Below are 27,589 nucleotides of genomic sequence, written 5' to 3'. Positions count from 1 at the left end.
CACAACTTCCCTGGTTCTTCGCCCACCATAGACCTATATGAGGAGCTATGTATGCTGTGAGATACTGAAGATATTCTGAATTCTGCACAGACATGTTCAGCTCTTGCCCCAGGTCATCAAAAACTAATGATGTACTGTATGGTGACTGACATAACATTAAAAAAAAAAAGAAAAAAACAGTGAACCAAACTCCCAAATAAATCTCATTGTTTCAGGCAAGACCTGGATTCTCTGGAAACTCATTTTCCCTCCTTGGTCTTCTGAGAGGTGAAGAATCTAGTGATTCCTGCTCCATCTCCTCTAGCTTTATTTCATGTCCCCTATAAAAATTTCTCATGCCGCCATCTACCTACAGTCTCCAAGAGGTACCCACTCCTACCACTGACAAAAAGCAACCCGTCCCTGGCCCTGTTACAACAAAATCCCTTATCTTATCTCACAAACAAGAGATCAAACCAAACATTGAAAATTAATTATGCTTACACCTCCCCAGAGATGGCTGAGCTGCTAAGATCCATGTTTAGAAATAAGAAAGAAAACTCACTCCATTAGTCCATCCATCCCACTTTTCCAAGTCCTTCTATTTTCTGATTGCTGGAGCTGGAACTAGCACTGGCCAAGCAAAATGGCCAAGAGTGGTATCAGATAACCAGGGCTCAGGTGGTTGGGGAAGAGGAACATTCCTATAGATCTGTCCATGTTACAACAGTGTACAACTATCTGTAGGCTCCGGACATGCTAGTAGAAATCAAAGAAAGCACGTATCCAAAGACTGCGAGCGGGTGCGTTTGCAAAGTGAAAAGAGCCCCCCCACAACCACCACCACTTATTCAGTCACACTTGCCACGTGTACAGGCCCCTGCCCTGCCTGACACCTCAGTCTGCCCCAAGTTGGTTTTGTTTTCTCCCCAGGCATATGCCACAAAGGGGTGGTAAGTAGGGCACTTACATTTTGTCTCCCACCTTCCTCTCTCAAGCAAATGTAACAATAATCTGTGAACTGATTTATCCATCTGTCTCCATGGAGTTAAAGGCGGCTTCTTTCAAATTTTATAGGAAGTTTCATGACCACCAGTCCAGGTGACATCCTTCTTCCATCCCATTTCATTATCTCTGGGTGATGAGAAAGTAAAGACGGGAAGAAGATTCTCTTAAGAAAAAGGCAGCTTGAGAGGCAGGCTACCTCGGAATGCTGAGGGGAGCATTTCTAACACCTTTACATGGGGCTTCACAAACGTCAAAGTTGTTTTGCAACACATTAGGGCCCAGTTGTTGGTTCCAGTGGTGAATAAACGATTAAGAAAATATGCATATGACTTTGACCTTTTAAGTGGCAGGAAAAGCTACAATTGGGTCTTCACGCCCTTTGCCTCAAAAAACACGCGGCTTGTAATTCCTCCTCTGCCACTGACATGCGGTTTGATTCCCCCCATCCTGTCTCACGTCCATAATGAATTTTTCATCTGAAACATATGGAACGTGGGCCCAACCACCAGTCTGGTTCTCGCAGCGTCCCAGAAAGCCGGGCTGAACGGCAGGGCGGCAGGGCGGGTGACCAAGCCTGTGCGTCCAAGAGCTCCGCTGGACTGGAGACCGAGACCTCTGCCTCGAAAACCCTGCTCGAAAAGGCTGGGGCCGCACTGGATCTGGGGCTGGGGCGGGCCGCACCATCCCTCTCGGCTCGAATCCCAGGGACCTCCGACCGACCACGGCAGCGTTGGATTCGAGGCGCCATAGGGACTCCAACGGTCTCTAGCCCGCATTAACCCAGAGCTGCCTCCTTCGACGTTAGTATCTCTAATGCTCATAAAGACCGATAGTAGGATGAGTCCTCTGGGCCAGTGATACTCTGTGTTCGTTACACCCGAAAGCGGTACACAAGCCCGGAGCGACCGCCCAGTACCGCCGCCGGACCGCAAACTCCAGGGCTTGCGGTGCTGGCGACGAGTGCCTTCTGCGCCTGCGCGCAGAGCTTGCGCAGTGGTGGAGGCGGTGGGCGGGGCGGGGCAATGTGGGCGGGGCCAGCAGCCCTTGGTGCTCTGAAATCCTACGAGCCGGGAGAGCATTCTGAGCCGCGAAATTCCAGAGCGGGGCTGCCGGGCACTCTCCCTCACTCGGGGCCCCGACAAGCGCTCCGGGTCGGCGCACCCTATTGTACGGGAACGAACGGATTCTCCGCGCGCTTCTGGCAGGATTCGCAGGGCGGGGCCGGGAAATGTGGGAGGAGGAGTATCGCCGCTAGTCTGTGACGTCATCGAACTGCATAAATGAGATACCGCCGTAGACTTGGCGGAGCCCTGGCATATCTTGCCAGCGGCCTGTGTGACATCACAGCGCCCTAGTTCTGTGGCAAGTGGGGCGGGATGCCTTTGAGCCGGCTCTGGAGGCACCAAGGTTCCAGGGGTGGGGGGTGGGTATGCTCTCACAGGTTCCATTTTCTTGGAGCTGAGGTGGTATCCGGGAGCCCTAGACCAGTCAGTCCACCGCGTTTCTGCCTTCCCCCCGACCCTATGTTAGCTCTGACTCCCGCGGCCAAGAGGTCCGCAAGAAAAAATGGTCCATCCTACGCCCCAGACCCCTGACTACATTCGGAAGGAGGAGGTGGAACCTTGACGTGTTCCTCTTGGGGAGAAGCCCCTGCGAGCTGTTCCTCACCCCGAGTGCTACTGATCTCCCAGAGCAAAGAGGTCCCGCCGAGTAGTAGCCCCCTCCTCCCCCCCCCCCCCGCCCCGGCACTCGGTCCTCACAGGAACAGCTAGCCTAGCGGCTTCGGGGAGGGCAGCTGAACTCTCCTCTCTTTTCCTTCACTCCCGAAAACCGACCTAAGTCACACTGGGGACCTGAGACCAAAGAAGTTTAATGTCTGAAGACTGGGGTCAGGGTGGGGGTGGGGGTGGAGAGGAATGGGATCTTGGGGGGGGGGTCCCTTGCAGCATGGGCAAGCGATAAAACCCATCCAAGCATTTCCGGCATTCTCATTGCCTTTTCTTGCTACCCGCAGAGTGGGAGCTGGAAATTGCCTCCCCCAACCATGTTGCCTGGGAATTGTAGCCTGTGTGGTGTCTGGGGGCCTGCAGCCCCAGCCTGCCCTTCCACTTGTGCTGTTACTACGCAATCCATGATATCACTATCAGGGTATAGACGCAGAGCTAGGCCGAGAAGTGGCTTCTGGGTCCATCAGAATGATAGTGAGCCACTGGTCGGGCAAGGCAAGGTGGAGGCACTGAGTCAGTGGAGGTCTTCTGAGGGTACCTGGCCCCACTCTCAGCGCCTCTCTATAAACCCTGTGCTGGGAATCCATCCTTTAAGGATACACAATTGATCTGGAAAGTCTCTCAACTGCAGGATCTAGGAGGGACCTAAGGAAGGGGATTCAGGTTACTAGAGGTGGGGTGGGCCAAAATGGGAAAACCTCGCCTGCAAACCTCCTCCATATCCGTGCTGGTTGGCTCACTGCAGAGGCTCTTGATGTCCTGGGGGCCTGGGAGGTGGCTAATGTGGGGGCTGCGAGGGCGGCAGCAGTAGTAAATCCTTGAAATAGGTAGAACACAGAGAAGAGCCAGGAACTGAGGAAGACGCTCTCACAGGTTCTCACGGGTGCCCAAAGCTTTCCCTGGCAGCTGTATGTACCCAGGCACTGTCATCTTAGAGCAGCCACGTCTCCCGGACGTCACGGAGCTCATTAAAGAACCGAAGTGGTTCCTGCCGTGGGCCCTAACATAAGCCATGGCCAAGTGCACACCTTACTATAGCGGGCACTGGCTGGCTAAAGCCAAAATACACTGACTGACCTTCCCTCTCTGCGCCCAGAAATCACAGTTCTCTGCGATCCAGACTCCGTTTCTTTCCTGGGGAGCGTCCTTATGAAACTGGGGGAAGAAGGGTTGTGATCTTGCTCCCCTAGAGGAGATCCCCCAAGCCGATTCAAACCCGGCAGTGGGCAGTCCTCATTTGCAGTGGGCCGTGGGACCGGTCAAGAAGGTTTGAGGGCAAGACCAAACATCTAGATGAGTGGTGGACGGGGCCTGCAGCGAAGAGTTCATCTAGAGAGTTCATCTAAATGAGCCTTGGGCAGGATGCAGTGAGGTGCCCCCGTCCCCGGCCGCCCGTTCAGGCCTCTCCAGCAGGGGGCAGCGTGGCTCCGAGGGAGGGCCGGGCTCATCAGTGCGGGCCCAGTCAAGGCCACAGGGGCAAGTTGGGTTCCAGAACCGTGGAGTTCAAGCACGCACTGCGAGGGGAGGCTTGCCCAGAGGAGGTGGGGACGGCGCCGTGAAAGGCTGTAGAGTTTTAACTCCCTCGGCGGGGGCTTCGTTTCTCAGGCCGCACGGCCCGGCCTGAGGCTGGGGCTTTGGGTCCCGGCAGCAGGGAAGCCCGGCCCAGCCTTGTACGGGGCCGCCGAGAGCCGGGCACAGAAGCCGGAGAGGCCGCGCGCTCGGCTTGGGAAAGGCAGCGGGCGCCACCGCCTGCGCCGCCCCGCGGTCAGGACTCTGGAGCTGGGGAGCCCCGCCCCGCCCCGAGCCGGAGAGCCCCAGGCGGCCTGGCCTCTAATTGTGGGAAAACTAGACGCCCCGGGGAAGGTTCAACTTGTGGAGGGCGGACTCAGATTTCCCTCCTAAACTTCCCGGGCCTCCCAGGGCGCCCGCCCCCGCCATTCCTAACAAGGCTTTAAAAACTGTAGGGAATCTTCGCGGGCGTGGAGCCGTGCTCTGGGCAGGGGACGAGCCCCAGGCAGAGAACTGTGTCTTGGGGATGCTGATGGAGGGGGGGTTGTAGGTTTGGGGCTTTGGGGAGGCACAGGGGATTGTGCGTACTGGGGCCCAGGGAACAGAACTGGTCCCGAGGCTGTCTGTGAAGGCATCCCCTTCCGTCCTCAGAGCGTATGCCAGAGGTCAGTATGGAACCTTTGGTTGGAGAGGTGGGTGACATTCTGTTCCCTTAGTGGATCCTAAGTGACCCTGGCACCCGGAGACGTGGAGATTTCTCACGGCCAACGTACTGGCTTGGCCGCAAGCCCGGCTTCTTTATAACCCCCCACCCTTTGGAGGTGAGGAGTGGGGACACTGCGACCCAAGACCGATGGAGGAGTGAAGTAAGAAAATAAACATGGGACGGGATCCGAGAAAGACCAATACAGGGAGAGAGGAGGCTTCTGCATCCATCCCAGCCCTAGCGCCTCAATAAGGCGGGGGTTTGGGAAGCGGGACAGGTTGGGGAGGGTAGGGAAACCTGCTCCTCTCGAGGAAAGGAGCCTCCCAGTTTCCTGTGTTTGGGAGGGAAAATACCCATCCTGCAATGCCTGTAAAATAACCGTTTATTTCATATTTTAAAAAACTCCAGTGATAAATGTCTGTTACCGATGGTCAGCATAAAGTGCCAATCGCAATACAACGCCCTGCTCCTAGCCCGCTGCTCGCTCGTGGTGACCTGGCGGCGGAGCAGGGGAGCCGGAGACCGGGCCCCCTCCAGGCCAGGCCCCAAGACCCCAAGGCCCCCCGCCCTGCCGTCGGAGTCGGAGCGCCGGACAAACGGTCGCGCGGCGGTGCAGGGCAGGGCGCCCGCGGCCCCGCGGCTCCTGGGCCGGGCTGCTGAAGCTGATACACGGATTACACTTTTGCAGGCTCCCGGGAGTGGGGATGGGGACGGGAGGAGGGGGTGGGAGCTGCGAAGGCGCAGAACTCCTTTCCCTCTCTCCTCTCTCTCCGCAGGCAGAGTTACAAGCTTATATGGTCAAAGAAAAAAATAATAAAGAAAACGTATAAAATAACAATAGAAAAAGTAATACTTCTGGGAGAGGCGCCGCTACGGCTCCGCGGAGCTTTCGTTCTTTTTTTAAATGCATTTTCCCTTCCGCCACGTGAGTACCGCCTTTTGGCCAAGACTTTAGCCGCGTCCTGGGGGAGCCGCCCGGGCGGCTGGGGTCATGGCTCTCGCGGCGGGGCTCTCGGGTTCCGCGTGCGCCCGGGACCCAGGGGACAAGTCTGGGATGGGGAAAGTTCCCGGGAACCCCTCATGCTGCCCGCCGGAGTCGCCTTCAGCTTCTGGTCCCTCCGGACGAGGGGGCAGCGTGACCCAGGGTACTGGTGACCCAGAGGCTTTCTTTAGCATTTGATCTTGGAGGTTTTGAGCTCCTTCACCTGTGAGTGTAGCGTCTTGTGGACAGCGAGAGTCCTGGACTGGCAGAATCCTTTCCCACACTCTTGACACTTGAAAGGCTTCTCTTTGGAGTGAATATATCTGAAAGCAAAAACAGAGAAATTTATCTTTGCAAAATGATGTAATGTTATAAACAGTTATCCAAGATCCCCTCCCACAGCAATGAGGTACTTGCCCTCAAAAGAAAGGGGGCGGTGGGGGGTACCTAGTGTGGAGTGGGCAACATGAGAAGTTTGTGAGTCAGGTAGGGAAGTGAAGCAAACCCATAGACAAGGTCTGACCCAGGGGATGGTCCGGCTAGGCCCATCCCTTCCTTCCCCCAGGGACAAGCACGGTTTCCTTATAAGGCCTGGGTTAACAATGAAGGTGAAGGAGGGGACCTGGGAGGGGGGCAATGGAGCTGCGCTGCTCAAGCTGGCAGCCACTAGCCACACGTAATTATGAAAATTAATGTTCAGGAAAACTGAAAATTTAATCTCGCTGTCTCACTAGTTTTACGTTTCAAGTGCTCCGTGGGGACACATGTCAAGGGTCCCACTTTCCATCACCGCAGAAACTTGTATTGGACAGAGCTGCGGACGGGAGAGCAGGTGAGGCAGCTGTGCATGCCTGTCTGGAGCTCATGGAGACCCGACTTAGTCTTCCCATGCCCTCTCCACCCATGCTCCAAGAACGCTGAGCCTTGTCGGGCTTCCTTTGCTATGTTAGAGAATTCCCAGAAACTGTGATGCCTGGAGCCAGAGCTGGGCTCACCAACCGCCTCATTAGGGAGGACGACTGGGAGGACAGAGACAGACAGACAGCTTTTCCAGGGGCCACCCGCAGTACCTGTGGTCCCGTAGGTGGTCTTGTCTCCGGAAGGCTTTGTGGCAGATGTCACAGGTGTAGGGTCGCTCATCCGTGTGCGTCCGCTCGTGGATAAGGAGGTTGTAGGACTTCGTGAAGTGGCGGCCACAGAACTTGCAGACGAACTCCTTCTTGGTCTTGGAAGGCAGGCGTCCCCTTGTGGGCTTCTTTTCTGGGGACAGCTTGGTTACATCCAGGAGGGCACCCAACCCACCAGCGGGGGACCCGGGGCCCTCCCCCCGGCCAAGCTTGGATGGATCTTCTTGCGTGGCAGCCAAAGCCAGGTTGGCAAAATCAAAGCGTGGCTTGGTCTTGAGCGCGGAGGGGCCGCTGCCTCCCACGGTGATCTCGGGCTTCGGCTGGATGACGTGAGGAAACCAGGGAAAGGCGGGCAACTGGAAGCGTGTGTCCACCAGGCTGGACACAGCGCCAGGCACTTTGGAGAAAGAGGAGCGAGGCAAGTGCACGGCAGGGTAGCCCAGCGCCCACTGGTGCAGGTGCACGGCGTGTAATGCACTGAAGCCGTACAGGTTGGGCAGGTGGTCCGAGGGCACGGTAGGTAGGCCGTTCACTGCCTGAAGGAAGGAGTAGTTGGTGAGCTGCAGAGACGGGTGAATGGGCACTGGAGCTGGCAAGGTTTTGCTGCCCATTGTGGTAGTTGCCCTCGGTTCTCAGTCTCAATCTGCAAAAGAAAGGAGAAAAAGGAAGGGAGAGAAAAAGAGAAGTTCAGGGTAGGTGGTCCTCCTTCCGGATTCCAGCCCCGCCACACCCTCCCTGTCCCCCAGGGCAGATGCTGAAAAGTCTGAGACCCCACTGAGGGAACCCACTGCCCTCACAGAGAAGATGGAACCCTCTCTGATGCCAGGGCTCCCTCCAGATGGCCTTTGCAGAGACACACAACTTGCTACAGAAACCAGCGGGGAAGCTAAATCCTACGCAGCTCAATGAACTGAAGGGAGGGCCTCCAGTGTCCAGAGCCCTGAGAAAGGCAGGAGCACAGGGAAACTGGCTTGTGGAAATTTACATCCACACAAGCCTGAGTCAACACAGAACTGCAGTCTCCTGCAAAGAGAACAGGAACTGGAAGCACACTTCCACAATCATGGGCAGATAAACAAACAGAGAAAAGCACAATGACAGATAAACAGGGATTCACACGTTCTGGAGCAGTTGGCAACAAGGTGCAAAGATAAATGGAGATGATCAGTGTTGTGCTACCCGACAAAATGCAGGAACTGCCCGAATGTGGTCACACATGTGCATGTGAGCACACACATGCACACACAGGGGATCACACCCAACCCATGAAGGGCCTCACAGAGAGACAGCACACACACACACACACACACACACACACGTCTTTATGTCTCCAGCCTCCTGGGCATTAAGCTCTACTAGCTGATCCTCAACTGGCTTCCAGAAGCCATGTTATCTCTCTCCTCAAAAGGCTTACCTTGGAAATCAGATTTGCTTTTCCGCCTCACTATTAATGAGCCCAGCTGACACCACCCTCTCAGCTCTTGGACTTGACTCCTTACCTCAGCCCCTGGGGCTCACCTACTTTTCAGCAAGGACACTGACACCCACATTCATTTACTCATTCAGACATCTGCCTGCACACAGGAGGGAGCTTCAGTACCCTCCCGTACCCCATGTTAAAGGGCTCAGTGTCTTTGGGTTCTCTGGATGTTTCCCTGAGCTGTGACACCTGGGCAGATGGGTATGCCCATGGGCTGGAGCACTGAGGCTGGGCCTCGGCCGCTTTGATGCTTTGATCTCTGCCCCTCCAACTGCAAGTCCAGGATGCTGAAGTGGCCAGCAGACGGGCACCTCCTGGCCGGCTTGGTCAAGGTCTCCAGCCTCCATGGACAGACCAGGGCTCTGCAGAAGATGCAGGAGGCATCTCCATGCCTCCCAGACATTCCAAATTTTCAGTCTGTCCAGTGGAAGCAAAAACAGAGAAGGAAAGTAGAAACCACACGGGGGCCTTGGGAGGCTCAAGTGCTGACCTCTTTGGGCCCCAAGCTGGGGGCTGCTTAAGAAGTCACTGTTTGGAGGAGGTACTTGGGGAGCCCCTCTCCTTGCCTGTCTCAATCCCCTGCTGCCCACTTGTTTCTTTACTCCTCATTTCGCCCTCTTCTCTTCATCAGATTGCTCCTCTAACCTTCAGTAAGTCCCCCTCCCTGAATGTGCAGGGTGCTGCTGTGCTCCTTCCTGGGGCAGACATTGACGCCGCCCAAACAATCTCCCCAGCCTAGCTGACCCTCGGTGGAAGGCCACAAGGCCCAGCCGGAGACTCCACAGCCTTTCACTGCCGCAAAGCTTTTAATGGTAGAGTTCCCTGCCCATTCAGGAAGGACTAAGGACAATCTGGACCCAGAAACGCTTTCCCTTGGAAGCTGGCAGAAGAGGTCACTGGCGAATAGTGGTCCGGGAGGGACAGAGGTTCAGCTAGGGGTGGAAGGTGCAAAACACGGAGAGTTTGCAAAAATTTTCAGCAGCAAGTTACTTAGCAATGGTCTGAAAACCCAGCATCAAGGCAGCAATTAATTCAGCCTCAGACTAGGGGAGGGACAACTCTACAGTGACCCTTTCTGGGGAGCAGGAGTGCCCACGCGGGTGGAAGAACCTGGAACTTGGGACCAGTCTTCTCTGATGCTTTGATCACTGGCACCCCGTGATCATCCTAGAGCGCTAAGACACTGCGAAGCAAAATACGAAAGGGAGCAGAGAGAAAGCAGGCGCCCTTTGGGGTTGGGGAGGAAGGAGGAGAGAGAAAGGAAAAAACAAGATTCGCCAACTTCAAAGGTTGGCCCAGACTTAGGCGAGGTGAGCGTTCTTTGATTTGCTGTCACCTCTTCTTCCCCTCCAGGCGCTGGAAATCAGATCCTTATCTCCGGCTTCCCGGGGCCAGCCCGGCGCCACCCTGGCCCCAGCTTGCTCCTCTTGGTGCTCGGCCTATCCCCAGCCAAGCGAGCGGCGGTGGCGGCGGGGCTCTGGGCTGCACAAGGGCCCGAGCCCGCTCGCTGCCCGGGTGGGAAACCCACCAGCGCCGGGTACTAACCTGGCCTTTCCTCGCCTACTCCTAGGAGCCATGAAGACCAGGGGCTCCGTAGGGGGAGGGGGCGTTCGCCGCCATCACTGCTCTTGGGAGCCAACCTTTCCGGGCTATCTGCCCGATCTTGTTTCCCCCAACACTCAATTTATTTTCTTCAGCAGCGCAGCCAGTTTCTTATTTTCTGCCGCATTCGGAGGCCAGGGATCCCCAGGCTCTCGCCAACGACTTTCCCCGGGACGAAATTCGTTCGAAACGTGGCTCCTTAACACTAGTACCAAGAATGGGCCAAATGCACGATCCGGTTTCAGGCGGTCAACTAAGAGAAAAACATAGTCTCACACTCGCCTCTCCGCCCGGATAGGATGGACGAACTCCCAGCCCCTCCGGGTCCCGTTGCCCTGACTCCCGGGACCCTTGTGTGAACGCTTTAAATTTTTAAACACGAGGACCAGGCATCCACTTGGCAAGGAGCTGGAGCCTCGGGACCCGGGAGGTGCGGGGAAAGATCCCGACTACACGCAGCGAAAGCAATTCGCGCTTCCGAGCCTGGGTCCCCTGCGCAGTGCCAGCGCTGCTTCGCTCGCGCGGTGGAGCGCCCATCCCAGGTCTGCAGCCAGCCCTACGCCGGGCATTAATGAAGTGTGCAGAGTCTATTAAAGTGGTTTATTCGGGGCTAATTGAGCGTGAGCGAGTTAACTGCTTGCATTAATGAGGACCGAGCGAGCTCCACGAGCTTGCGCCTGAAGGAGCCCAGCAGCAGCCCCAGAAAATCATCCTTGACATCGAATGCCCAACACACTCGTGGTGACAGGCGTCCAGACCCCTGGTGGGAGGACTAACCACCACGGGATACTTTGTTGAATTCTCCCAACAAACGAGATCAAACGAACCCTTCGGCTAGGCGGCCATCCCCTGGCATTTAAACGCGGGCTGGGTCCTTAGCGATCTGTTCCCCAATCTTAATGAAAGCGCACTCAGTTCGAGGAGCCTAGGATAGAACATCTACCCACCGGTTGTCCCCTGTCCCTGTCAGCCTCTTCTCTTCTCCCGGAGGCCATGATCCTGGGAGAGCAACTAGCTTTGCACGTGGTTTCTGTTCCCCAAAGCCAGCGCGTAGCTCTTAGCCCGGTTGAAATTTACCAAATTGTGGCAACAAAGGAACCCTCGGAGCTACTTTACACCCTGAGAGTCTATCCCGCTACCGCGCGAGCTACTGAAAAAGGACTTAGTGTGGGTTTTCATTCTTCGGATCAGAAACATTTCGGGAAAGAAAGCAGTTCTGCAGGCAGCCCCTCACCTCTTTCCTTCTTTCCTTCGACTTCCCTCTTCTCTCCCGAAGGCCGAGTTAAGGGATAGTCCGGGGAGGAAACGAATCCTTCCCTTATAAGCCCCAAACCGGAGACATTCAGGGCACCCACAGCGTTTCCACTACTTTGGCGTGCGGGTCTCCAATTGAGAAGTGTTCGCGCCCCCCTGCGCGCTTCCCTGCACCGAAAAGAGAGGCGGGTTACTCCTCAGGCCCTGACTGCATAGAGCAATGAACCTATAGAGTACACCCCAAAGTCAGAGCAGGAGTGCGAGACTGGGTCAGGCACGCGGCCCTGCCTTCCCGGTGAAGCCGGCCTGATACCTGAGCGCAGCTCCGAAAAAGAAAAAAAGAAAAGAAAAAAGAAACTTGCACGAAAAGCGCGACCTAGCTGGGGCATGCACCTGTCCCTGGCGCCGTCGGCTGCGGCCCTGGCCATCCATCCACTCTCTTTTCCTTCTTCGTCAGCTAAAGTAGGTCAGACTGAGCTAGGCGTGCAGCTCGGGAAAGTTTGTGCCCGCTGAAGTTTCTTCGGGTTCTCAGAGGGGGGCCCACAGGCTGACTTCCGAAGTCCGCGGGCATCTCGCCGCGGAGTCCCTGGAGCCTGGCCGCGCGAGGAGCAGGAGTGGAGGCCCGCCCCCTCATTCCCCGGAGGTCAGCGGCCGAAGACCCCGCGCGGGAAGTCCCGAGCCGGCACCCCCAACCACCCCGGGCTGCAGCTGCTCTCACTTTCACAAAGGTCCTGCAGCCTTCGTTCAGCAAGAGGAGCTTCCTTCAGGGACCCAGAGAGAGGAGACAGCCGCCGCACTGTGACAGGGGACCCGGGAGCGCTGCCCGCATTCCCCTCGCCGAGCAGGGGCTCCCAGGACGGCAGTTACCTTGTTCCGCGGCGGTCCCGGGCTGAGGGCCTCCCTGGGGCTCCGCTGCGGGGGACCCGGGAAGCCAGAGGCGCTGGATTCCACAGGCACCCCCGGAGCTCTAGAGTCCTGGCCCCTCTCCGGCTGCGGGGACTCGGAGCGCCCGACACGCGGGAGCGCTCGACTGCCCCGGAGTCCTGCCCTTCGGGGGTTCGGGGGATGGTGAGCCCCGCTCGGGGCTCCCTGGTTGGGTCTGAACCGGGAGCGGCTGAGAACTTGCTGGGGAGAGACCGAGCTCCGACTCACTCATCCCTTAGCACCGAGCCGCCTACTTATTTTAATCCACCACCCTCCTCCCTCCCTCCCTCCCTCCTCCCCTTGCCTCAGGATTCCTCCCCTCCCTCTCCGGTCCCCCAACCCTGCCCTGCGCCTGCGCAGTGGGAGACAAAGTTTTGCTGACCGGGGCAGCCGGCTTTGGCAGCTGCGCTCACTTTGCCCCGGCCTCCCGGGACCTGTGTCCTCTGCTTTTCAGTCCGGTGCGACCCCTTTTGCTTTGTTAGGCCCACGGGGCACCTCTGACGTGCTAGAGGAAACAGCCCCAAGCGGAGGAGAGCAGGCTGAAATTGCGCTTTCGAGGTCCTATTCCTGCTCGCCTGGGACATAGCCTGTGCAGCGTTGGGGGGCGGGCGGGAGGGGGGTACACAGGGATCTCCGTGCTGTAGCTTGGACTCCAGCTCTCTTTGGCCCCTGGCGGAGTCTCCCTTTCTCCCAGAATCCCTTCCCAGAGGTGTAGGGTAGGGCCTCCAGGGAATCTAGTAGTTCCTGGACACCAACGGAGTGCCCGCCTCAGGGCAGCCACCCAGACCCCAGTGCCTAGCGCTGACCCCAGACTCTGGGTTATGGAGTTGGGTGGGAAGATCAGAGGTGAGGCGTGGGGGAAAGAGGTCAGGAAAGTCATCGTCCTAGGATCCCAAACCCTCTGCGATTGTACCCGAATGCACCCTCCAATCACGTATTCATTCTGGGAGGATGGGTTGGGAGTTTGGAGAGCAAACGTCAACGTTCCTCAGCTTCAGGACCTCTGATCCCAGGGAGCTGGCATTTGGGACTGAAGTTGGGGGTCGGGGGTAAGGATTCTGGCTGCACGAAATTCTGTCTTCACTGCCTCTGCCTTAGGGAGAGTACCAATACCTTACCGACTGCTGGGCTCTGGGAGCTGACCTCCAGCTGACCCCAGCCCTGACCTCTTGTGGCCACCTCTCTGGAACACCAGCCCTGGATTCAGGAGGAGGCAAAGGTTTCCCAGGGCTTGGGTGGGTCCAGATTCACACCACTGCACTCCCAGGGTCTGCCCCACAGTTGCGGCTGAGTGGCCCACCCAGCCCTTAGGGCTGGATCCTGGCCTCCTCCGTGGGTCTCTGGCTTATTAGTACTGGTCTCTGGAGAGGAAATGGTACTTTGTCCAGCTTCATTCTGCAAGTCTGGTGTGACATTTTTAGGGTGTCATTATCTGACCTAGGGAAAGAATAGTGGAAATGTCCCCAAAAGACACAGTTGGAGAAGACCCTTGTCTTATCCATAGGCTTTTAGGAAAGAACCTGGCCTCCAGCCCCTCAGTAAATTTGACTTGGGTGGGGAGGAAGAAGGGGTACAGCTTTCACCCCCAAGGGACTGCACTCATCCCCCACCACAGGTTAGTGCTGATTCAGGGACCCACTTGAGTTTGCTCTGCAGTTGGAATCCTAGCAGCTGCCAGTATGGGGCGACATTCTGGCCAGGGAGGGGCCCCTTGGGAGCAGAAAGGAGTTGAGATCACTCCCTTCCCTGAGATGCCAAGGCAGCAAGTTCCAAGAGCAGGGGAAGGACTGGAAGGAAGTCCAGCAGGGCATTCCTGCATTGAACTCGCTTCCACCTGGGTCCAGGGAATTCAACTATAACCAGTCTCAGTCTCTCCTAGGAGACAAAGCTCATGAAGCTCCATTAGCAGCCATGAAAGCATCCAAGAGAGGCCCTCACAGCTGGCCCTCTGGCTGTCCAGATTGCTTAAGAAATGTCTGCTCAGAAGAGGACATTCAGGTGGGATGGAGCCTCCCAGGGGTACAAACCCCATCTCTTGCTCAGAACACATAGTGTATCTGTGTTTCTCCCATCTTTCCACTTCTGAATCAGGGCCCTTGGCCAACACTCTTCAAGGACTTGTAGAAATCTCCAGGTAGTAGGATCCCTGAAGAGCTCTTGGGGAGAGTGTCTTTAGGGATTCTAAAGAAAGGACCATGCAACTGGGTTGTCTGATGTCACTTTTTTCAGGGTATCTGGAAAACTGATTTGGACTCAGGCCAAATCTTGGAATTAAGCAGCTGTAGGGCAAGATGGGAATGCAAGGTAGGAGCTGGCTGCTGGCTCCGTATGGCCCAACAGCTCTGGCTTTGCTTCCCAGAGGCCTTCTGTCTGCCTCCCTGGAGCTGGTCTGCAAGGTAGGACAAGACAAGGTGAGAGCTGTGGGACTCTGGCACAGCTGGGACCTGTTTCAGACACCTGGCTTGGAAGATACTCCTTGTAGGAGTAGCACTTAGAACGTTGCTCTGACTTTGAACAACCCCAGAAACCTCAGAAATGAAACAAAAGATTTGCTAGTTACCGAAGAGTCCTGCACCCCAATCCAAATTCCCAAGGGGGTGACCCACAAACCATGGACTCAGTCTCCCCTGGAAGCCAATCAGGTTCTGGTTTCCTCTGAGGAGGATGAGCAGAAGCAGCCCAGAAAGCTAAGAACCCCTCTGCCCTTCATTCAAGGGTGAACAGCAGAGGATTCCCTCCCCCACAGACTATTTAGGAGAAACCCATCAGCCTAAAGCAGGTGGAAGTACTAGGGCCACCCCGACTCAGACTTGTCGGGTTTGAGGAGGGCAGGACCCAGGACACCTAAGGGCTTCCATGTTGCTTCTTAGGAAGGTCAGATTCATTTAGGACTCACAAGGACATTATGTTTGGAATTTAGTAAACGTCCTCCGAATCTGGAACCCAACCCCTCCTATGGCCCCAGAACGCATTGCAGGTGCCGCAACTCCTGTCTGGACATCCATCCCATTCCCCGGTGGCCAGCGGACCCGGCCAACCCGCGGCTGCAGCTTCTGCTCACTTCGAGCCTCCAGGCTCCCGCCGACACTAGACCGGCCCGCAGACCCCGCCAGGGCTCCCTCGGATTCTCCTGCCCGCCCACCGCCAGCAGGGCGGAACCGAGGGCGCCCAAGGGGTCTCAGTCTCCGTTGGAACTGAGCATCCTTGGGGAAAGGTCCCCACACTAGCGGCCAGGCCTCCAGGTCCGGGTTACACCCCGCCAGTGCTGGTGGGGTCCAGCGAGGATCAATCAATAGCCAGGGCTGCCGAGCCACCGGGTGTTTGACCGCATGGCTTCCAGCCCCGCAGCGAGCCCTCGCGCCAACTTTTCCGGGCACAATTGAGGTAATGACAGCCTCCGTTGGTCTCCCTGCCCCAATCCTAGCTCCTCTCCCAACCCCTGCTTACTGGGAAGGAAAGAGCCCCAGCCTGTCTTCGGAGTGAAAATTGAACAGCTTCCAGAAAATTAACTAGAACGTGGCCCCTGTTGCTTTGGGGTGTTTTGGATTTAAAAAAAGAACCCCACTTCTCCCTACTCCCCAGTCACACAAAAATGACCTCATTTTTAAGAAAGGAATTTACTTAGCACTTGTGAGTTTTTGCTTCCAAAGCAAGCCTCCCCTGTAACTACTTTGTGGACAATTGGGGCTCTGCTCATTTGAGCCCCCCTCCCAGAGCTTTCAAATAACCTGGAGATTTAGGTATCCCTCTGTAATCATTTAGATGATGGATTGTAATGGCTCAACAGTTCCTCTGGAACCATTACGATCAATCAGGTCAAAATCCAGCTTGGTGGGGAGGGTGGTTAAGCAGGGGAGGTAGGTAACACAGGACATCCACACACACTTGTATAGATAACACACTCTGATAACGGACAAACAATTCTAGAGTCTTCGGAGAATAGATCTCAGGTGAACCCAAGAGCGGGTGTTTATTGTGACAGCAACAGACAAGTTACAGTATCAAAACTGAAAGGGAAAGTGAACTGTTTTTCTAGGCAGTTCCCGTTTCGTAAGTTCTTTATGAGTCCGTAAGTATCCTGTAACTATCTGTCACCTTACTAAGTGTAACACGACACATATGCATGTATCTATCCCCGGTATATAAGAAGAATAGGGGTGAAGCACGAATATTCATGTGAAATTGCACGAATCCGGGGCATACCATCATCTGCAAAATGAAATGATGATGATGCATTGAATTGTGAGGAGCAAGTGTAAAATCTGTGTAAAAGGTCTAGCGAGTTTACACTTTTTGTACAAATACGAGTTGTCAGAATTATTTTAGACACTTAACCCATCTACCTTCTAAGACTACTGAACTTTTCCTCTTCTCCAAAGGTGGAAATCAATGTATTAGGAACGAAGCAGTGTCTAATCAAACTGAGGATGATGAAGAAAAGTTATTTTAACTGAATTCTGTACCGTCAGGGGGAAACCCTGAGGAAGAGAATTACCTTACCCTACCCGCGGCGCTGCGTCTTTAACAGGCTGCATCGGCGACGGTTGGCGCTGGAGGAATCAACGTTCGCGGTAATTAAACATTTCCAGACACGGGAGGGTTATTATCTGCATAGCGATTTCCGGCGAAGGGACTCAGAGCTGGTCTGGCCCCGAAGTTTTATCCAGAGAGTCGGGGAAGCAATCCTAAAGAAAACGCGCCACCTGCTGGCGAGCAAGTGGCATCTGCCGGTACCCGTTCCTCCCAAACTCCCACATCCAGTTCTATTGAATCTTACCCACAAGTGGGTTTTCCCCCCTTAAGTTTTCTTACGGGAGTCACGAAATTCGCCTTTCCCTCTTTAAAACCACGCACACTCTTGCGCCTCCAAGGAACAAACAAAAGAGGAATTCCCTTTCGCCACGGGGTTTCTGGTTTTCCCTGCTCCAAAACCAGATTTGTGAGTTTTTGTTTTGTTTTCTTTTTAAATAATCCGAAATCCTTGGCAACTATCTACCACCATTAGTTTCTGGTCCTGGGAAAAACGATGAGCCAGGATCTGTGAAGCTTTTCTTTCTTCTCCGACCTTCCAGTTGGCCTCCAGGTTGCCAGCTGGGTGAGGAGAGCAGGACCCCTGCGCCCACCCTTCCCGCTCCATGGCTGGTCAGTCTGTGGTCGCTCCCCGGGTTCTGGTTCTGGCTTTCTTAAGAACCATGGGAATGAGGAGAGGGAGTCTGCTTCTGTGGATCCTTTCCCCCTCACCCCAACCATGAAACACGTCATACTTCCTACCTCTGCCCCTCCTCCCAAGCCATTAGAGTCCAGTCCTCTGTGGAGGACTTTCCATCCGAATTCCTTCACAGAATATTATAGCAGGACCCTCTCTTTTCCTTGGCGTCAAAGCTGCATGTTTAAATTTTTTTTTTAATTTTTTGTTGAGAAGTAACTGACACACAACAATGTGTAAGCTTAAGGTGCATAAGGTGTTGGTTTGATACATTTACAGATTGCAATACGATTACCACCAGAGCGCTAACGCTTCTGTCACTCCGTATAATTATCATTTTTGTGGGTGATGAGAATGCTTACAGTCTAGTCTCTTAGCATCTTTGAAGTTTATAATGTGGTATTGACCTATAATCACCATATTGTGTCGTAGCTCTCTAGAACTTAGACTGATAGCAAGTTTGTACCCTTAAATAACATCTCCCCAGCTCTCTCTCCACCAGCCCCTGCCCCTGGTAACCACCATTCTACTCTCTGTCAGGCGTTCCACAAAGCTGCGTCTTTGAGGGTTTCCTTCCTTGTCATCCAAGCTCCAGCTTCTCAGATAGGGACAGAAAGAGAGAAGTCTTCACAAAATACCCGATAATGTGTTCTTCACTCTGACCTCTGCCTACAGAGGAAAACAGGATACAGGAGATCCTAGGGAGCTTCGGCTGTGCTGTTCTTTGAGGCCTCTGGCCACCCTCCTTACGCTTGAGAACTGATACAGAGGAAACAAGCTAGGGACTGAGGGAAAGACAGACTCCCTGCCCCTGCCCCTGCCCCCGGCTGGTAGAAGGCGGCTCACTCGCCTAGTCTCTTAGCTCCACTAAAAGGTGGTGCCTCCAAGTTCCTCAACCTGAGCTTGCAATGAGGAGAGGACAGGAAGAGGACCCAACTTACACACTCCAGAGAACTACCAAGGCTGTCAACGCCAGCCCACCCTCGCTGACATGAAGCTGTGGGATGCCTCAGCTTGATGCGGGAATAATGGTATTCACGGATAGAAGGAGATCAGGGACTTGTGTCTCTTTCGTGTTTATGGCAGGAGGGCTTCCTGAGTACAGACCGTCACAGTGAAGCTGTCCTGAGTTCCCAGAGTGGTGGCCCCACTGAGAGAGAGGCGAGTGCCCTGGGCACTTGACACGCATCTGGATGTAGCTCTACTAAGTGGCGGTCCTCCTCCATCTCCTTCCTATGACTGAAACCCAAGTGCCAGCATTAGGGAGGGGGATGGGTGAGAGATTGGAATTGAGAATGTTCCAGAATACTGGCCCCTTGAGCAAACCCAGAGTGACCAGCAAGCTGTGGGAGGGCCACGCCCCTCCGCCAGAAGAGCCCCTGTTGCTCTGATTTCTATGAAATCAGACTTCATGAAGGGGAACAAGTGGTTATTTGTGGATCCTATGCGCAGAGCAGGAAACCACACTCCCGTTTTAAGCAACGACAAGGGCCAGGCACCCTTCCTCCATGGTCTCGGCCCCAAGCTTGTGTGGACACTTATAACGCCAGCTCCCGCCCTGGCTCCCTCTACTCCCAGCAGAGTAATCACTAATCACGCCTCCCATTCCCTACATGTCAGCCTTTCCCCTGGAGATGAAACATCTCCTGAAACACTTTGAACAAAGCCAAAATACGAAAAAGGGAAATACATCGGCATATGACTTTTCCCTCCAAAATGACTGATGGTTGGGTTCCTTTGGTGTATGAGGTGTTAGTTTTCGTATCACGTGTCAAGAATAAAGAAGTGGGAGAAAATGCAAAACTAAAGTGTCATTATCAATGTATTCCAGTTAAGGAGTTTTCAAGAATCATGACTTGGTTTGTCAAAAATTCAGTCTGTAATGAACATTTCAAAAGGTTAATCTAAAAAAATATATATAAGGATCAAGTGCCTGGGTGGCTCAGGTTTTTGAGTGGCTGCCTTCAGCTTAGGTCATGAACCTGGAGTCCCGGAATGGAGTCCCCCATCGGGCTCCCTGCTCAGCAGGGGGTCTGCTTCTCCCTCTGACCTTCCCCCTCTCATGCTCGCTCTCTCAAATAAATAAATAAAATCTTTTAAAAATTTTTTAAACTTTTTCAAAAAGGATAAACCATGAAATATAGTGGGGTTTGTTCTTTCTTGATTTCCTTTTTTCTTCTTTTATCTTTTATTAACATATAATGTATTATTTGCCCCAGGGGTACAGGTCTGTGAATCATCAGTCTTACATGATTCATAGCACTCACCATAGCACATACCCTCTCCAGTGTCCATCACCCAGTCACCCCATCTGTCCCATCCCCCTCCCCTCCAGCACCCCTCAGTTTGTTTCCTGAGATTAAGAGAGTCTCCTATGGTTTGTCTCCCTCCCCAGTCCCATCCTTTTTTTTTTTTTTTAAGATTTTATTTGTTTATTTGACAGATAGAAATAACAGGTAGGCAGAGAGGCAGGCAGAGAGATAGGAGGAAGCAGGCTCCTGACGGAGCAGAGAGGCGGACGTGGGGCTCGATCCCAGGACCCTGGGATCATGACCTGAGCTGAAGGCTAGGCTTTAACCCACTGAGCCACCCAGGTGCCCCCCCAGTCCCATCTTGTTTCATTTTTCCCTCCCTTCCCCCCATGAATCCCCAGCCTGCATCTTAAATTCCTCATGTCAGGGAGATCATATGATAATTATCTTTCTCTGATTGATTTCACAGATTTCGTTTTTTGATGGCTGCATAGTATTCCATTGTATACATACACCACAGCTTCTTTATCCATTCATCTGTTGATCGACATCTAGGTTCTCTCCATAGTTTGGCTATTGTGGACATTGCTGCTATAAACATTCAGGCACCCGTGCCCTTTCAGATCCCTACATTTGTTATCTTTAGGGTAAACACCCTTTGAGAAGCTATCCAAGGGAGAGCCACAAAAGGCCCCCATGAATGGAAGAAGCTTGGCTCTCAATACCTCTGGTCCTGTAAGGCCATCAAAGTGACTGGGAGCTTGGAACACCACAGCAGGAGGCTTGACATGGGACACTTGAGTGTTAGTTAACCTGATATAAAACCTACTCACTGAGGAAGGGAAGGATGAGCTCCACTTAGGAGCTGGCCAGTCAGCTCATTCCTGCTGGGCTGGTGCTGGACAGACAGTTGATGTGTTACTGGTTTCGGAAGGTGCTTTCCAAAATCCCATGGCACCGTGTCACACCCAGAGATTTTCCACAGCGCAGATTCTCGGGTACCTTCCTCAAGACCCCATGATGTAGGAGGTTTGCCGTGGGCCCTGAGTGTCTGCCTGGTCTCAGAGCTCCACCAATGGTCTGGATGTCGGTGGACTTTCGCGCACATACGTTCTGAGAGCCGTTGGTAAAGCAGGACTCTGACCCATGGCGTACAGGTGTGGCTAAGGAGAATTCTAAGGACTGAAAAGTTATCCAGAGTCAAAGAAATGGCTTTTCATTAAAGCATCTTAAACACTTGAATAGGTGTGTCTTTTTTAACCCCTCCTTCTTTACGTGCAAGAGAACTTTACCTGATAATTAACAAAAGCCTTCTCAGTTCCTCAGTTTTAAGTTTCCACATCATGTAGGAAGCTCCATGATGCCAAACATGTGGGATTTGTCCCAGGAGAAAGCCATTCTGGGTCTTGGGAAAAAACACCCATCTCTGCCCACAGGGAAAAATGTCACTTCTGCAGCAGAGATCCCTTGGGAATACAGACACCCAGAAGAACAGAAAAGCCCTCTAACAAACTGCCCTCTAAGTTAGGTACACAGACTTTATAGCCCATCCTGTGAGTGTTACCAGAAGTTTCAAGGAGAAGGAAAGCATTGTGGGCTCAGTGGGGAGTCCGTTCACCGTGCACATTCCAGACTTCGTAACGGACAGCAGGATGGGAACACCACAATTGTTGCTTATTCTCTGTGTTATTGGGGTCAGGACAGCAGGTTCTAGCCAAAAGGTTGTGGGGTTCTTTTTATGCTCTTCTTTCATTTTGACAGTACATGCCAATTTGGTTTGGCAACAACCCATTTTACATGTCCATTAATTTTAAAAACCGTGGGAAGTGTTCTAGTGTGTGAGGACTAGCAATTTGTCTCATCACCCATGTCTGTAGGTGAGGAAACATACATAGCTCTTTGAAGGTGTTTATGTTAATTTCCTTAAGTTCAGCGTTTCCAGGGTCATGATTTGAGGGGAAGGACCAGTGATTTCAAGCACTAACGCCACTGGAGTCACTTCCGTGAGGCAGAAACTCTGTGTGGTGCCTCCAGGAGGAGGCGACATTCCTGTTACTCCCAATAGAGAAGTGAGGTCCAGAAGCCTCCCTGGGGAGCTAGGCAGGGCTTGTGGGTGCAGCGCTGGAGTAGGGGAAGCCTCAGAGGGCATGGCCAGACGGTTTTCCCAGGGCCTTCTTGCCTCCTGAGCTGGTGGGCCCAGGACACCTGCATCACCTGCCTGAGTCCCAACAGCAAACCAGAGATGTGGCTACAACGATAGTCTCAGTGTCTGTGTGAGGAGCCCTGACTCAGAAACACCGCAGGACTAGTCCCAAAGTCCCAGAGCTAGGCAAGTCTGGAGCCGGGACTTAAACCCAGTTGTGTTTGATTCCAAAGCCCAAGTCTGTAATGAAGGCACACTCAGTGGGGACTCAAAGTGTGATCTTCTGGTGGCATCAGCGTCACCGGGGAACTTGCCAAAAATGCAGAAGCTCAGGCCCTAGAGCTGCATTTTAGCAAGACCCCCCACCCCGGCCCGCCAGAGGTACACACATGGAAGTGTGCCATGCACACCATTCTGATGCCCAGACCCAGGCTCTAGCCCTGCTCACTGCCTTTACCCTAAACACACAATTTAATCTCAGCTTCTAGAATAGAAAGGAAAAGCTCCTGGATATACAAAATCAAATCAGAGAGCCATAGACTAAAGCTTAGAAAAGCTGTAGCCCCAAACCATGGGTGCTCTGTGGAACCACAAACCCTGCTTTGGCCCAAGAGGAAGCAGTGTGGGCCAATCAGCTGGCCAGTAAACTGGTTCTCGCTGTTCCCGAGGTCACTGTCCTCTCCTGACTCTCCAAAGGTTAGGGTGCCTGAGCAGAGTGACCACCATTAAGCTGGGCTCAGCTCTGTAAGACAGGCAGCCTTCAGAACTTGCTGGAGAGGACAGGGGATGAGAGCCGTAGTGGCCCCTGATGGTAGTTTGGGTTCAACAGTCATTGCTTCTACCTCTCATGTCCTAGTTGAAGAGGTAACAGGAAGGGGCTCACTGGATCTTCTTTGGTGAGACATGAACTTACAACAGTAACATACACATTATCGATGATATTTGCCCATTAATAATGCATCGTCGATGTGTCATTTTGGCACAGACAATGTTTTGAAATTCCAAAGGCATCCACAATTAGGGACGGCATGTTAAAATCCCGAAGTTCTTCAGTATGCACTGCCGTCTGATGAGCCCCATCTCTGCAGACTTAGCGGAATTACTATGTCATCCTCATCAACACTCCGCCAACAAAAAGGAACCGAGTTTCAGCAAGCGTGCCTCAGCTTCGCTTTCAAGCCCCCTCTTTTAAATCACACGCAGGAGACGGCTAAGTTGAGGGCAGGGACAGCAGGGGGAGGGCAGTGCCAGCAGGGGGCCCCACAGGGAAGGTCCTGACACCTTCCTCTCCCTCTCCCTGTGTCTTCTCATCCAGGAGCCCAGGGCCCCACTGGACTCGCTCCCTTATTCTGAAGTTGGAGGGGTTGCGAGAAGAACCACATCAAGGGAGACGTGCATTGAAGAGCCCGGTCTGGAAAGAATCCTGTTTAACCTACAGGATTGGCATGGAAATGACAGAACCTCCTCTCTTCCAGAAAGCACAGAGTCTCGGCTCTTGGACAAACCTTAAACATATCATCTGTGGCACCTCCATTCTGCAGATGAGAACCTGAACCTCCGAATACTGTTTACCCAGTCTCACCACGGCCACGCTGAGCTGGCTTGCCTGACATCCGTCCGGTGGGTACCCTCTCCCTGTGGCTCCCTGCTCCCCATTTTTGTGAGTGAGGTCTGGGGGTGAAGGGTCTTCCCAGGGTCTGCCCTTGTTCTTGCTCATCAGGGGACAAAGCCTGGCTGGGGCAGCAATGTCCCGATGTCCCCGGGAAGGGACCCTCTGAGAAGTGGGCGGGCGCGCCGTGGTGTAGGGACCCTCGGAGGGCTGCCTGAGCCCGAGCTGTGGAGGCCTCCTGCTCTGTGCGGCAGCGTTATGAAAACATTAAATGTCATTACTTATTTCTTCATGTCCAAAATGTATACTTCAACATTTTTTCTCTGTAGACAAGTGTCACTTTTACTGCAATCTTCAGGCCAGATGTTCCTGGTATAAGTGGTAACAGATGCCAGGCGGGCAGACGTGTGGCTCCAGCTAAGTCACTTTCCAAAGACCCCCAAGGCCCTCTCTGCAAAAACACTGGCATGACAGGAGAAACCCATACCTGGCCCTCCCGAGCCGCCCGGAGAGACCGCGGGGAAGGCTGGAACAGGGCACGGGGCGGGCAGGCTGCCAAGCGGTGTCTGCGTTTCCCTCTTCCTCGGTGATGAGCTGGAGTCTCCGGGTAGGGAGAGCGGCCCGAGCTCCTGCCCCTCGGGCTTCCCTTCAAAGCGGTGTTTATAGTGCCATCACCCATTATCCACGTCCTCATTTGTCTGGGCAACCAAGTCATTTCCCTGGCTCTCTGTCACCCTCTCCGTAGCCTGCTGTGATCTCAAGTTGACGTTCTATTGTTTTTGAATTTTGCCCCAGTTGTAGCCGCCTGGTAGCATTTATCTTCTCTGCTCCCTGGGGCTTTGGCAAATTCCTCAATAAGGTCCCATCTCAGTGCCAGCGTTTCCAGAAAACGCAGGCGCAATTTGCTTCCATCTTCAGTGAAGACTGGAGACACGAGTCCGCCAAAAAATAACTCTCGCCTTTGCAATTCTTGGCTGAGGAATTCTTTGCAATTCTCGGGCTGAGGAACCTATTATTGGAGAATGGCCTCCTGTTAAGCAAGGTTGAATTTATAAGACACGCGGATACAAGGACGGACGCAAACCCTGTGCAGACATCACACCAGGCATCTCTGGGCCGCTGCAGCATGTCGCTGCCTCCAAGAGGTGGCGAGCTCATTCAGAGTTCTGGCTCCTTCGGACAGGAGTGAGGCCAGCGCCAGGCAGGAGCAAATCGCTTTGGTGAGGCTGGAATCTGGCTAGATAGGAACTCAAAGGCCAGGAGACCCCTGAGGCCTGAACTTTCAAGAGGCCAGTGGCGGCAGAGCGCTCTCCGGGAATGGTCCAGCCCGTCCCTCCATCTCAGCCCTCACAGAAGTAGCTTCTGGGTCCTGACCTTTCCTTCCACTGGCTACTTGGTCTTGGGCAAGCAGATGAACGCGTTCATCTCAAAGTGTTCTTTGAGATTATTGTGATGACAGAACCAACATCTGTAAAAACTGATCAAGGTTATTCCCTTCTTCTGCAGGTCCAGATGGTGGTTTTGTCACTTGGTGAACTGGGTGGACTTTTAGGTGAATTTCCTCCTCACAGTCAGGACCACTTTCAATCTGCTGCTCTAAACACAGTCCGAGTGAAGTACCAGTTACTACGCTACTGTCACTGGGCTTCAAATCCACCTTCCTACACCCCAGTCTGTGGCATTGGGGCTGGGACCCCGCAGACCTTATTTTTCCTCTCCCAGCTGTTAGATTTTTTAATAGGTGCTCTGGGGGTGGGGACCCTGCAGGCAGTCTGCTGGGTGTTGTTACCCTGGCACTGCCCTTCACTCAGTCTCCCCAGATGGCTCCAGTTTCCAGTTTCTTTCCAGACTCCCAAGCCACAATCTCATCATGCCCCAGACGGATGCCATCACCAGCTGCCACTGCCCCACCCCCCCCCAACCATGGGCTGGGAGAACTGAGCCTCTGACCCATGGATTTCCTCTTCTGAGCTCCTGAGACTTCTAGAAGCAGTAGGGAAGTGCTATGTCCCCAGAGGTCTGAGCTTCAGCTCTGCAAGGTCCGTGCTCTGAGCTTCTAGGTTCTGATAAGCCCAACCCTTGTCTCTGTCTCACCACCCCTACACCCGTGTGTCAGTGTGGTGCTCCCACTGTGCTTTCTTATGCTCCTCTACTCATTTGACCTATTTTCTCTACTGAATTCTCTCTGTTGAAATGCCAACCACGGTTACTGTTTTCCCAGCTGGACTCTGACCACTACCGGGACCACATATCCCAATTTGCCTAGACTATCCTGATTTCCACTAGTTTTCCTGGCATCCTGTCTTCTTTAGTGTTTGTCCCGTACAAAACTGTCTTTGCTTCCACTGCAAAACAAAGTCACTTACATGCAGTTGTCCTCTTTACTAGGCCACAGGGGAAGGACTGTGAGCTCTGCACGTATTAGGCTACTTTCTATAGATTCTTATCACCTCTCTTTGATCCAGAGCCACACTCATATTCTCTACTTTGAAACAAGCATTCTCATCAATTGTGTAAGAAGGGAGAGCTTCGTGAATACAGCTTAAAATCAGAGCTACAAAAGCATTGCCCATTGCTTCTCTTTCTTGTCATTATACAAATTAGCCCCTGGTGGCTATCTTCATCCATCCATCCCAGACCAACCTGATCTACTAGGGAAGAAACTGCTCCTGCTTGGAATGCTTTATATACAAAGACTTTATTTATTTATTTATTTTTTTAAATTCTGAAAATGTTTTCCCATCATGGTTGCCCTTCCCGTGAATCCTAAAATGACCAGAATCACTGCTATCCCCAAGCCTTTGATCAAAGTATCTCTTTGCCTGGAATGACACGCCCCTTCTTTCCAACGGACTCACAGGTCATCCTCTTCTGCTCACGTGTCAACCTCCATGAGCTCTTCCCCCCAACCAGTGCCTTCACCCTCTTACAGACTGATTTCATGAAATTCTGTACCTGGTTTTTGTCACTTTACCACTTCTTATTGGGCTTGGTATTTATTTTTATAATTTTTTAAATTTTTAATAAACATATAATGTATTATTAGCCCCAGGGGTACAGGTCTGTGAATCACCAGGTTTACACACTTCACAGCACTCACCATAGCACATACCCTCCCCAATGTCCATAACCCCACCACCCTCTCCCTACCCCCCTCCTCCCGGCAACCCTGAGTTTGTTTTGTGAGATTAAGAGTCTCTTATGGTTTGTCTCCCTCCCGATCCCATCCTGTTTCATTTATTCTTGTCCATAATAGCCAAACTATGGAAAGAACCTAGATGTCCATTAACAGATGAATGGATAAAGAAGAGGTGGTATATATATATACATATATATATATATATATATATATATATATATAAATACTATGCAGCCATCAAAAGAAATGAAATCTTGCCATTTGCAACGACGTGGATGGAACCAGAGGGTATTATGCTAAGCGAAATAAGTCAATTGGAGAAAGACAACTATCATATGATCTCCCTGATATGAGGAAGTGGAGATGCAACATGGGGGGCTTGGGGGTAGGAAAAGGGTATTTTTTATTTTTATTTCATATTTATTTCTTTATTAGAGAAAGGGGGCAAGGGAGGGCCAAAGTGAGGGGAAGCATGAATCTCAAGCAGAGTCCCCTCTGAGCATAGACCCCGAGATCCACCCCATGACCCTGAGATCATGACCTAAGCTGACATCAAGAGTTGGGTGCTCAACTGAATGATCCACCCAGGTTCCTTGGGTTGGGTATCTTTCATGTGTGGTCTTTATATCACTGTAACTTTGAATGCATCTTTAATTTGTCAATTTGGCAAGTTGGTAAGTTCCCTGATAGAACTGTCTGTACTTCATCTTTGAATGCCTCTAGCACCCATCCATCTTTTCTGGTCCAGTAACTCCTGACTTCTTCTCCTTAGTCCCTTTCTGCCCATCCCTCTCACTCCTCCCCTTCCTAACTCACATGCGTACTAGGATATTTTGCACTTCTGTACTTCTTGCTCAAGTTGTTTCCTGTGCTTGGAGCTCTCCTCCCCTTCACCCAACTCATCCCTCCAGACTCCTCCTGAAGCCTCCTCCAATACCCAGG

General features: G+C 53.0%; 1 protein-coding gene across 1 annotated transcript; it reads right to left on the bottom strand.

The window, feature by feature from the left end:
* Positions 1-5,503: 5,503 nt before the first annotated feature.
* On the bottom strand, positions 5,504-11,693 carry OSR1 (odd-skipped related transcription factor 1). The gene is made up of 4 exons (XM_044262028.1): positions 11,355-11,693; positions 10,064-10,373; positions 6,982-7,681; positions 5,504-6,234 (listed from the first exon to the last, which is right to left on the bottom strand). The coding sequence occupies exons 3-4, from the start codon at positions 7,647-7,649 to the stop codon at positions 6,099-6,101; spliced, it is 804 nt and encodes a 267-aa protein (XP_044117963.1). The 5' UTR covers positions 7,650-7,681; positions 10,064-10,373; positions 11,355-11,693; the 3' UTR covers positions 5,504-6,098.
* Positions 11,694-27,589: the final 15,896 nt, after the last annotated feature.

This window comes from Neovison vison, chromosome 8 (genome assembly GCF_020171115.1).
Source record: "Neovison vison isolate M4711 chromosome 8, ASM_NN_V1, whole genome shotgun sequence".
Taxonomy (NCBI): Eukaryota; Metazoa; Chordata; class Mammalia; order Carnivora; family Mustelidae; genus Neogale; species Neogale vison.
Note: the sequence above shows the minus strand (reverse complement) of the source record. Positions and strands in the feature narration are given on the sequence as shown.

What these genes read in the sequence shown, in the direction of transcription:
- OSR1 (XM_044262028.1), bottom strand. Translation starts at nt 7,649, where the DNA reads ATGGGCAGCAAAACCTTGCCAGCTCCAGTGCCCATTCACCCGTCTCTG. An exon ending in GACCACCTACGGGACCACAG is followed by an intron (nt 6,235 to 6,981) that starts GTACTGCGGGTG and finishes TTTTGCTTTCAG; the next exon opens with ATATATTCACTCCAAAGAGA.